Source organism: Nicotiana attenuata, unplaced genomic scaffold (assembly GCF_001879085.1).
Source record: "Nicotiana attenuata strain UT unplaced genomic scaffold, NIATTr2, whole genome shotgun sequence".
Lineage (NCBI taxonomy): Eukaryota > Viridiplantae > Streptophyta > Magnoliopsida > Solanales > Solanaceae > Nicotiana > Nicotiana attenuata.
In genome coordinates this window covers 186446-199332 of record NW_017670589.1, presented here as the reverse complement: position 1 = coordinate 199332, position 12887 = coordinate 186446, and the positions used below count along the sequence as shown (strand labels likewise).

Below are 12887 nucleotides of genomic sequence, written 5' to 3'. Positions count from 1 at the left end.
CAGGTATCATTAGAGTTCTTGCTTCTTTTACCTCGCCGAGGTTAGTTACGATACTTATTATGTACATTGGATCGGTTGTACGAATACTATACTCTTTACTTAATTGTGCAGATCTAGATGTAGGGACCATTTATCAACAGTAGGTTCGCTTATTGGACTATCTTCGAGAGGCGAGGTAGAGTTGCTATCTTGGCCGCCGTTTTTGACTTGTCTTTTCTTATGTACTATTATTTCATTTCAGACAGTATTACTATTTAGCTTTCAGACTTGTACTCCGATGTAGAGCTCATGACTCTGTATTTATCATTTTCTGGGGGATTTATCTATATTAGCGGTATCTTGTCTTATTGAGATTTCAGACTTAAGCTATTTTTATAAATTCTGCTATTTTGGTTCTCTATTGTTATATTTCAGCTTGCCTAGCCGGTGTGTTAGGTGACATCACAACGGGTTGAAATGTTGGGTCGTGACAGTTTGCACTGAACATTGCAAGAAAAATAATTTTGGGTAAACTTTAAACTTGTATATTGATTATTGACTAATTTGTTTATCACGAGAAAAGTTCAATCTAATCATTGGGCCCGGGCACAACACGCGCCAAACGTAACTAGTTATTGAAATGAAAGAAAATACTTTTTCTACAACAGGAAAAATAAAGTACTCATTTTGTGAAAAAGAAAATAATTTTTCTACATCATGAAAATAAAGTACTTATTTTATTGAAATGAAAGAAAATACTATGTTTACATCATAAAAAGAAAATATTCATTTTGTTGAAATAAAAAAAAATGCTTTATCTACAATATTAAAAGAAAGTACTCTAAATAATATTTTTATTAGGGATGTGGTGGGGGTTCGGGGGTAGGAGGTGGATTGGGATGGGTGTGAAGTTCTAATTTTACTACTTTTTTATTATTCTGATCTTTATTAGTATTATAAGATGAAGAGCTATCAAATTAAATTCTAAATCCGAATTGGGAAAGAAATCATTTGGCATGAATTGACATATATTCCAAAACATAAGATAATGTTTATATATGTTTGTTTAAAAGTTTTAAATTTTGCAAGGATTTGGGTAGATTGGATTACAACTCATTGTTTAGCTCATCTTGACACAACCCATCTAAATTCAAGTGAATTTTGAGTAGGATTGGACAATGATCCATTTAATGAATCAGTCCACCTTAACTAGCCCAAATACAACCTAAACAGGCCATTTGCCACCCCTGAGTAAGCACTAGGGGAGAACTGTGGATGAGCATCTAAGTCATACATTTCTAAGCTCCTAGGCGCCAAGTTAAAGGTAACCCAACCTCCATTAAGTGCCAGGTTCTAACAAAAAGGGGTATTGGACCTTAGTTTATTTTAACCATACAAACAAACAAATAAATGAACAGGACTAGTGGTCCCTTGAGAATAACATAAGCAACAATATTTAGGTAAAGGAAACCAAAAGAACGTCAAACAATGAGCGAATTGGCTTAGTCATGAATTAGTTTGAGATGCTCCTATCAAATACGATCAGGAGCATTCTGTAAATGAACAAAATTATTGTTGCATATAAAAGTGCTATAGTCAACTCCTGGAAATAGGATCAGCAATGATTTGCCAACATACAAAAAGACTTAGTGGCTACATTAATCTTTAAACGGTTTGACAATTCACTTTCAAGTCTTGGTGTTTATATTCTTGACCAAAATGCTATATACTCTGAAGTTATAGCATTTTGCTCTGACATTTCATCAGGCCTACTCAAGACTTTGGCAGAACATAGTAATCAGCCATAACATTTTGTTGAACAAGAATCACAAGTTCAGTAAAGAGTACACCTTAACACTTTGCTGTAAACAAGAGAATCTTACAACAAAAGAGACAAAAAAATCAAATAGACTGGTGGAAGATGGAAATACAAACTGTCCTTATTCCACCTTATTCTCATTTCATTTTACAGACAGATAGTAGCAAACACTAAATTGAATAGGTAAGAACTTCAAATATTTACAAGTCTTCACCACAATGACAGATTGTTGGAGATGAAGCTTCAACTCTAATAAGAACTTTAGTGCCTGAAGAAGGAAAAAGAAAAAAGAAGAAAAATCTAAGAACCACAAGACCTTTTGTTGTACAAAAACCACAAGCTCAGTAAAAAAAATAAAGGTAAACTCGAACTCTTTGCCGAACACAAATAAGAATGGAGGCAGGAAGAGCAAATCAACTGGTGGAAAGATTGGAAATACAAATCTGAGACTTGTTCCACGTTATTCTCATTAGTTTACAGACAATGACAAAAAACATTTAAAATGAACACTGAACATCAGATATTTCCAAGTGTGCACTTTCATCACAGTAACGATTCATTTCAAATAGCTCGAATGATATTCACCAAATGCTGTCTTCCAATTTGCTGCAACAGATAGATGGTACTTCCTAAAAAATATTGTAGTTTGTTCACTTTTGAAAAAACTCAGTCATTGGTAAACAGTCTGTTTGCTCAGGGTCAGCCAAGCATGTTAGTTTGCTTGAATCACATCTATTCTTCAGAAATAAATTTTTGGCCTAGAATCGATATATTGACACAGATACCAACTTAGAATATGTTACCTATGGAGAAATGAAATTTAATTACTGCACTAAAGTTGAAATTTCATAACTTCCAGCTTCATCATATTTCAGTTCTTTCTTGTCTAGAAACTTAAGCTGATTTTGAAAGGTTTATGAACTGAAGTACCACTGATAGGTACATGATTTATCTATAGGCAGTAATAAAAGCATTCCAAGAATGTACCACAGCATTCCATTTAATTCCAATGACAAAAGAACCTTACCCCACAGAAGAGCACCCTCTCTTCAAATGTGAGAATATAACAAACATAAAACAACTGGAAGGATCATTTTTTTCTTTTAATTACCGTGGTGTCAACGCCAGTTTAGGCGCACCTCAAATATTCCACCGGGTAAAACAACTGAGGATCTTTAGTACAGTTACACAAGTATTGGTGTCTCCTGTACTTCAGACCCAGAATTTCAGTTTGAATGCATACAAATAAAATACAGCAATGGCACTATTGTTCCCATAAAAGGAAAAATAGTTCTTATCATCTGTTGTAGAAGAGAAAGGAAGAGATCGCTACGATATCTCGCCAGCACTTGGAAACAAGAAAGATGTTCAGGTACAGTGGAAAAAAACAGTGGGAGGCACTGCTGGTTTAATTTAGATATGGGCTTTTGTGAGGCATATGAAGTTTGACCAAACACAAAACACTACACCACCATGAGACAGGAATTTTGGCAGGCCAAAACATGCTTACTTACATTCCCACTTGAGATGTTACTTACTCCTCCAGATTCTACATTCAATATCCACATCATTGATAATCTTAAATAGAACTAACAGATCTGACTGGAAACGATTTTTCAAAAGTCAATATACAAAATATAAAGAGTCATTAAGTAATACAAAGACATTCTTAATTGTACCTTTGCAAAAGTATGTTTCAATCTTCAAATGCTCAAGGCCATTTTTTAAATAAGAAACTAAAAGAAACACAGAAATTTGGGTAGTAGTGATGCTTACAGTGAATGGAGGAAGTCATCCAAAGAGAGCTAATCCTCATCCCATCTGCCACTGCATCCACATAATTTTTCGCAGATCAGAGTTCAAAGTATTATTTTCAGTTATCTTTAAGTATTTAGGCTTGGCATGGAAAGCATCAATCTCAAAAGAAAGGATTTTGGACCAATGATAGAGGAACTTTTAACTGTGAATACTGTTTTTAACTAATATGAGAAGTAGCTGCGATGCAAAATGATAAGTATATAATACAGAAAACGGTCACCACCACTAATCAATAAAACAAGGACAGTACCTTAAGAACTGGTTCTCCTTTGCTCGTAATCGCTGATTGTTTGGCGGAAGCTTCCATTTGTGCACGTGCTGCTCTTCCTGCAGCAGATTTTTCAAATTCTTCTTGCCTGTAAATGTTGGGATTATTCAAGCCATCAAGTTATGTAGAAGATCTAATATTTAAATCAGTAGTGGCAATCTGACAATGTCAGGAGAAGCTGCATAATACGAATGCAAAGTTATGAATTCATCAATATAAGAAGTTCAATTCGCAAGAGTGAGATATTATATGCTTTTACTTAGGATGAGACCAGTGCCCTTGTCCCATTTAAGTATCTTTCCTGCCGTGGTCAGTTGATATGAGGCTGACTTTATATGTATCGCCCAGTGCATGTTTGAGTTTCAATCTTTCAGATTGAGGTTATACAGATATAGATCTCTTTGTGCAAACTACAAACTTCACATGGTTAGTAATTAGCACCCCCTCCGTCCCAATTTATGTGGCAGTGTTTGACTCGCCACAGAGTTTATGAAAGAAAGACTTGTAAAACTTGTGATGCAAAATAAGCTAGATACTTGTGTGGCTATAAATCATTTCATTAAGGGTAAAGTAGGAAGTTTAAGGTTAAATTGTTTCTAAATAAGGAAGTACGACATTCTTTGTGGGACAGACTACAAAGGAAAGTATGACATATAAAATGGGACAGACGGAGTAGTTACTAAGAGATCATACTGATTTGGCAGCTAATAGGTACTATATGCCTAAAAGAGTTCTATGTATGACTAAAAGGTTCAACTTTCCTTCATCTCGGGCCTACTAGTATTGTGTTTGGAAACATGCAAAAGGGGAGGGAGATGACTGCTTTTAACGTCCTGCTAAGATTTAACATTTGTTTACTCGAAACATGGCTTCTGCACACAAGTTTTGTATGCTTGTAGTGTGAGTAGAATGAATTTACACTTTCTCTTTCCTCTCTAACTCAACGTTTGTCTACTCTCCCTCTTTCGTTCGTCCGCTCCTGATGAATAATCCAGCTTTGGAAGACATATTATTAGTTCTCTCCTCCTTCATAAGATAGAATACATCATCCCAAATCCCTTCTTGGGCACTCAATTGGAGAATGAAATCAGACCTGTAAAATTTCACATAGACTAAAAACCAATCATCAAGTACTGTTGATTGCCTCAGAGAGAAAGCAACAGAAAATGCATGAAGATCTGTCAAGAGATATGAGCAACCAGCAGCAATTTTGTGGATAGTACAAATTCAAGAAATAAACATCCTTCATGACTGCAATTTAATTCCTTCTTTGATCATTGAATTTGATGCGGGGCAACTTTTATTATTATGTCTCAAGTCCCTAAGCAAGTTTCTTTATGAAATACCCATCCTTAATGAGTAAACGTGCTAATGAGCAAATTTCTTGTTCATAACAGATTGAATTGTGGTAAAGCCATCAATCGAATAATGGAATTACAACAACTGTAAAAAAATTAATAGAGAAAATGTGGATACATCAATCAACTGCGACTCAATAGATAAGGAAACAAATTTAAAGGGGCAAAGACTAAATATTATTATGGTGGGTAACAAGTAAAAAGAAATGCCTTTTTTGGGCGGCTTCAGCAGCTCTGGCACGAGCTTCTTCGGAGGCGATTCGTTCTTCCTCTCTCCGCTGCTCTCTTTTGCTTCCTCCGTCGAAGCAATCCAAGCAACCCATCTTCTTCTTCTTCTCTTGCCTTTTCTCAATTTATTGATTTTTTCATTTCTATTTTGACTTTATAGTTTTGGTGGAATGGGTCAACCTCAAAATACACGCACTATGTCTCCTGCTATTAATCTGACTCATCCTAAGCTCCTTGGACACCCAACAAATAAAAAATAAAAGTCCTAACATGGAACATTTATAGACAATTTTTACTATAATATTTTTTTTTTTAAATAAAGAAACACAAAGTATTAGGAATTTTGGATAGTTTTATCTTTTAATAAGAAAATCCGTTCTACCACCAAAAAGTTTTGTTTTTTGTTTGAAGTAGTCCCAAAACATTTTTTTTTTGACTAATAAACCCTTTCGAAGAAGCATTCCAAAGTCCAAACGAACGCCCTCAGAAGTTGGTAGGTTTTTTTTTTTATGACGAGACACCAAACACAGAAGAAATGAGAAGCAACGATTAGGTGGCTTTTGTACAACTTTCTATAAACCGTTTTTCAGTTAATTCTTTTTCAGAAACACTTTTATTTCCATTGTGGTTGAATATTCTAAAAATAAATAGTTATTGAAAATTGTAATGACATTTATGTGTTCTAAGACAAAATTGTAACATAACAGTATTCTGTTAAACTTCCTATCACTTTTATATATTAAATCTGCTTTTATTTGTGTGTCTTTGTGCGTGCACACACACTAGAAACAACTCTATTGTGACTGGACAAGGAATACAATGGATTATTGGAAATGTCACTCTTATTAACTTTTTGACGGACTCTTCGCTACCCTCCAATATGCCCTTATGTAACTCTTTAGTTGGGCCACTTCCCCAACATGACTATAGCAATACCGTCTCTACCCATCTCTCCCATGGCAGTTGGGATTTCACATCCCTCCCTCTTGAACTATCAACCTCAAAACTCCAGAATATACTTAATGTTCATATCACTTCCTATTTACTTTCCCCTGACTCTTATGCTTGGGCCCTCACGAAGCATGGGACTTTCACCACAAAATCACTCTCCCATCATTTACTCCCTACACCCGCTAAACGCTCCTTTACGTGGATTTGGAAACTTCAAATACCTCCAAAAATCAAGTATTTCCTTTGGCTTTACGGCCATCATCGTCTACCCACTGCTGCATACTATCACCACTTCGCCATACTCAACAATTATGCTTGCGCCCACTGCCATACAAATCCTGAAACTATTCACCATCTCCTCCTAGATTGTCCAGCCACCGCACCGATTTGGTCTGCTTATAACATGCTTCCGACAATTGTTGGACTAAATGGACTTGAGGACCCTCCAATTCAGTGGCCATTTGCACAACGATATTTCTAATTTCCTTAATATCCCAAATTCCATCCTCATCCCTTTCTCTCTCTGGCATATTTGGCTAGCTAGAAATGCCAAGGTTTTTCACTCACCTATAAAACCACTCTCATCATCACATATCCTTAACATGGCGGCAGAATTCTACTATATTGTTGTTGTACAACCGTTTTCACATAGCTCCATACCCCTGCAACTCAAATGGAACCCCCTAGAATTACCCCTTTCAAACTAAACACTGATGGTTCAACGTGATTAGATACTGGCAAAGGCGGGATTGGTGGTGTCATACGTGACCCCGTAGGTACTTCGTTCTCGGGCTTTGCGGGGAATCACATCTCTCATGGGAGCGTTGAAACTGAACTACATGCACCATATCATGTTTTGCAATTGGCTATTAATCATGGTTACAAACCTCTAGAAGTGAATCTAGATTCTCAAGGAGTCATTGCAATATTGCAGACCTCGTACCCTTTATAATCTAATCTTATAAATGATTGCAGGTTTCTGCCCGTGCAACTGTTGATCATGTCATACTTTACACATACAGGGAGCAAAACCAATAGCAGATATACTAGCAAAGCCTGGATGCAACATGGATAAAATTGCAGGCATCACTGTTTTTTGCACAACCCCCACCTTTTGTTCAACAGCTTTGGAGGATGACCGCTGAGGCAAACTTTTTATCAAAAGCGTTATACCATCAGCTCTACAGCCCTCACTCAGTTTGCAAAGTCCTCTAGGATGATCTTTTTGCTTATCCCGGGATACAGGAATCAATAGTAGTAGTAGCTACCCTGAACCCCCTTTTTGTAACGACCCATCACACGGTCGACCCCTAAGGACAGTGTCTAGGTTTTACATGCTCCCTTTACTACTCCTCTTTAATATAATATAATAGTTATCCTTTGAATTAAAAAAAAAAAAGTTTCTGTGATAGAGAATCATAAGGAAAAAAATAGGTAAATGCATTCTCGTTGAAAAGAATGGCATAAGATAGAAGGCATCTGAGAAAACATTTTGAATTTCGAATTTTGAAGACCTCGTGAACTCTGACTTGTTGAGATTGTTGAAGATTCCTGGGATTCAATTACTCCTCCTTTGAATTTAGTGATGGTTCTTGGATTTCTATTTTTTTTATTGTTTATGTCATAATCTTGTAGTTGGTTTGTCCCCTAAGCTTTGTAATATTATCCCTCTATGTGATTATTTTAATACCTTTTCTGAGCATGCCAGCCTTTAAAACTCTGTGTGGATGCAATTTTAGTTGATAAGTATGCTTTTGAGGAATTTTGTGGTCTATTATCATATTGAAAATGTGTCACGACCCCAATTTTCCTCCTTAGAATGTTGTGATGGCACCTAGTCTCTAGGACTAGGTAAGCGTAACAAATGAGAGAAAATGACAGAAATCAAGGCTAAAAACATGATGTAAACTAATAAATCTCATAAATATCTCAAGACTAAATCACAACTACAATATTTCCAAAACCCGGTGAGACTGAGTCATGAGCTCTAGAGATTTGTTCCAAAACATCTACTACAACCCTGTCTAATAAGGAATCAACAATACTGAAAGGATAACGGAATGTGACTCTGAGACCTGCGGACGCCGAGCAAGTATAACTTAAAGTCTCCGGATGAAAGCTACAATCAAACACTAACGTCCAGCATGGGAAGACGTACCTAGATCTGCACAAAAAGATATGCAGAAGCGTAGTATGAGTACACCGCATGGTACCCAGTAAGTATCAAGCCTAACCTCGGTAGACTAGTGATGAGGCCAGGTCAAGACACCTACTCTGACATATTAAACAGAATGAAAACATTATAATGAGTAGTAATGGAAAGCGGGAAATAAATAATACGACACAAGTTAATAACATAGACTAATGACAAAATTGTAAGCATAGATATAATGTAAAAGAAGCAATTAAAGAGAACCACAATAGTCAAATACGGACAAAAACTTCTAAGACAAGGAAGAATAACACAATGGGAAATGTTTCACCAGTAACTCCTTTCAACATGAGATGCACAACAACAATCACAACCGAGGTACCGCCTCGTATACCACAAGAATCACAATTGAGATATCGCCTCGTATTAACATTTTCCAATTTCAATCACAATCTTTCCTTATACCGCCGCGTGAGCCTTACATTTAAATAGTTTTGAAAGTATTTTTCCCGAAATAGCTACACGCACATTAGCCCACCTTATGACGCCGCGTGGCTTCAACTAATTCCCTTACTAGCAACATGCACATAAGTCCCACCTTATGCCACCACATGTACATTAACCTCTATCCTTATACCGCCGCATGCGTATTGATTTCACATCACAATAACAACTCGCACCACAAATGCCCATATGTCACAACTTGCCAATAATCAACAATATCAATATTTCCACAATAATAGCCCATAGCTCAACCACCATCTGTAGAAGAATATCAACAATAACAATGAATGTAAATTTCTCAACAAGGAAGATATCTTAACAATTAACAATTTCGCCTCAATGTGATAACGTCTTTCACAACCTCAACACCAATAACTCAACAATGAGAGAGGAAATATGTCACCATGATATCAAATAGGATATAAATCACAATGGGAGAGATTACATGTAACAAGGACTTCAAACAAGGATAAATCAACAATGGAAGAGATAACATCTAACAATAACTCCAAGTAAGGATAAATCAATAATGGGAAGATAACAGGTAGCAATGACTTTAAATAAGGACAAGTCAACAATGGAAAAGATAACACGTAAAAATGAAAGAGGCAACAACTTCAACTAAAGCATAGGAGCAAGGATGCCTTCCGAAGATGACTCGGGGGCACTAGTCTTTACCCTCTTATTCTTTTCCCCGGCCACAGAAGGATGCCTTCTTTTTGGTTGCTTGTTCTCCGGCCGGGGACTCCGTAGTAAACATTTGTGCCCGAAGTAGGCTCGGAGATGCATGTTCGAGTAACCACCTCCTGAAGCAGCTTCTCCATATTAGTTGGATCAGCCAAGACGTCCTCCTCGGGGACAACAACAGAACCCGCAGGTAGACCGGATTTCAAGAAAAAGATAGAAAGGACCAATCAATTTCCTCAAATAAAAAGTTATAACAAGGTTAGTTTGAACTACCATGATTTTTGGCTTTCCATCGGCATTTGATGGAGAGCTCTTTCCACTTACGGGTCTCGGGCGTAGTGACGTCTAAGATCTTTTGGACCCACTGGCCCAAGCCTTCAACCATAGGCAGAACCCATCGAGTTGCTGAAACAAGCATAGAATGAAGAGTCAATACAGATATAGAGGAATCCTTAATCAACTAAATATTAAACAAAAAACTTACGAGTGCGATTCCATGCTTCCAGAAAGGATGAAGCCATTGCCGAAATGATACCATTGGTAGAAACTGCAACGAAACATTCCATCTACCCACGGTCTTTGTCTTCATCCATGCTAGATAACAGAGCATGACGGCCACGCTTGCAAAGGTTTATCATTCCCCCGCGGAAGATCTTGGAGAATAGAGATTCATCACATTAGTTAAAGATAGCTCTTCTCCCGTTTCCTGGCACAAACGCGGAAGGCAGGCAACCGTCCTCCACACAGAAGGACTTACTTGTGCCAAATACACTTGGTAGCGGAGGAAAAACTTTGCAATAACGGAGTCAAGCTCTCCATTCAAAGAGAACGCACTCAAAGTAAAGGGATACGTGTAAAAATATGTAAAACCCTCCTTGGGTAGGGTCACTCGCTCCGATAGATCAGGAGCAACAATATTAAAATCATGGCAGCAGCAGTCTTTCTTCACGGCAGGAATGCTAGAAGGACGGATAGAAGAAGGATACCTACTAAACAGTCCATGCATGAGGGTTAGCAGTAGGAAATTTCTCTTCAAAGTCTTTTGTGGTAACAAGACTTCTAGGGATGATGGATCCCACTTTTGGAGGATCTGAGTCCTCGGCGTTGTTCTTGTTCTTTGAAGAACTAGTACGCTTTGAGGAAGAAGCCATTGTACGGAAGAAGAAAAGGGTTTTTCCTTGAAGAGAATTAGGGAAGAGATGAAGAGCATGATGCAAGTCGAGTAAGCTTGGTAAATTATGGAGTATAAGGGGGAAAGTTGATGCGTATAAGCAAAAGTTTTGGCGGGTAAAGCTATGCTGAATCGTGGGATGACGCGTGCTTGGCGCATTAAATGCGGAGAGACGTGCGTCTAATCAACCGTCAGAAGCCTTCAAAGGAAGTTATAGTAATTCCCGCCAAAAGAATGATTCTACCAACTTCCCGGTTACACAAAGTTATGTCACCGAAAAGTTGGGGGACTATCTATAAATGGTAAAATATGCGCTATGCTACGTGGCCGACCAAAAAAAGGACATGTGGAACCTAAGACGGGAGGGGGGGATGTCCATGACCGAAGGCAGCTGGTCCGTCTGTCATCGGGAAGAATAACGCTCGTAAGGATGTAATAAATACTCCCCATCCGGTAGCATTTAATAAAGAATATTCTATGGCATTAAGTACGATTTCACGTTGCAAGGAATTTGGCATTTATGCTTACCGTTACATCTTCATCAATGGCCCTCATAATTGACGTTAAAGAGGATCACGATCCTAGGATCTCCTTCCCTAGACGTAGCTATAATAGTGAGCTCAGCTATATTGTAAAGGATAGGAATTTTTCGGAAAACTTATACTATATTCTATGCAAAGCTCAAACTACAATTTTGTCTTCTTGCTTTTTGATTTTATTATTTGTTGTGCCCGGAACCACTATGTTTCTTCTATTTCGTATCCATCTCAAAGTTGAGTATTGCATATTTCTTCAATTATCTTATTATTTTAGGATCAAATTAATTCACTTGTCGAGAAACCACGTATAAATTCAAATGTACCATTTTACAGGTAAGCAACTTCATGCCACATATCCTTTCTAAACGTTATATGTGTCATGTTCATTTTTTACCAAAGCAAGCTTTAGATGTTCACCATTTTTCTTTTCATGCTCGACACATATGAAAGAAGCATCTTGCATCTTTCTTAATATCGTTGTTCTTTCAATTTAATTTCATAACACCATAGACATAATTCGTGTATGATACGTTACTGTAAACATATAAAATTTATTGGGTTTAATCCATACAAAATTTGGATTAAATTCAATTGGGTTAAATAATTAATTTGGGCTTTACAAGTTAAATTAGTCCATTTTATTATTTTCAAGCCCAAGGTCCATTTCATCTTAGGCCCAGACTTATGCCATGTGACATGGCATATCCAGTCAAACTCCAGGCCAATAAGGTGACGCCACATGTTAAATAATGTGGCAATCCAAGTCAAAAAGCAAGAACCAACCACAAGTCGCCAAGTGGCTAAATGACATGGGCCAATCAAAATCAAGCAAGAGAGTCTTATGTAGCTTGACTGTCCACCCTCTACAACTATAAATAGAGGGGGTTACATAACTCTCAAGGGACATACAGAGTTGGAGAAGAACACTTCGCGATTGGTGAAGGCATCCACAAACATACAGATCAATCATCAAGTGCTTAGTTCTTCAACAAAGGAGTGATCAACAGAGTTCTTCCCGGAGATCAACCCGTACAACAAAGTGCCGCTCGACGTTCTTGGCGATTAAATACATTACAAGGAGGTCTGCATCATCCTACATTCGAGAAAGACGCTTCTCAAGCCCTCGAATCACGGAAAATTTTAGAGAGGAGAATCAAGGGATACATAGAATTGTACTCACAAATACTTATCAATAAAATCACTTTTTCTTCATATTATTATTTTTGTTGCAGTTTATTTTTCGTCTTACGAAAATTTGTTGCAAACAAATTTTGGCACGCCTAGTGGGACTAATTCTTCCCTTCATCTCTCCTTCTTGCAAGTTGAAAACTACAAACTTCAGATCTACTGCTACAATGGCCTTCTACAAATGTGATGTTTCATGCAAAGATGCTACTGTTGCCGCATCCACTC

The 12887-nt window shown here is 37.4% G+C and overlaps 1 protein-coding gene across 1 annotated transcript; it reads right to left on the bottom strand.

Annotated features, from left to right (window-relative positions):
- Nucleotides 1–1774: 1774 nt before the first annotated feature.
- LOC109241309 lies at nt 1775–5690 on the bottom strand. Its single transcript, XM_019408035.1, has 4 exons — nt 5453–5690; nt 3867–3972; nt 3575–3625; nt 1775–2066 (listed from the first exon to the last, which is right to left on the bottom strand). The coding sequence occupies exons 1-3, from the start codon at nt 5563–5565 to the stop codon at nt 3611–3613; spliced, it is 234 nt and encodes a 77-aa protein (XP_019263580.1). The 5' UTR covers nt 5566–5690; the 3' UTR covers nt 1775–2066; nt 3575–3610.
- Between the last annotated feature and the right edge of the window lie 7197 nt (nt 5691–12887).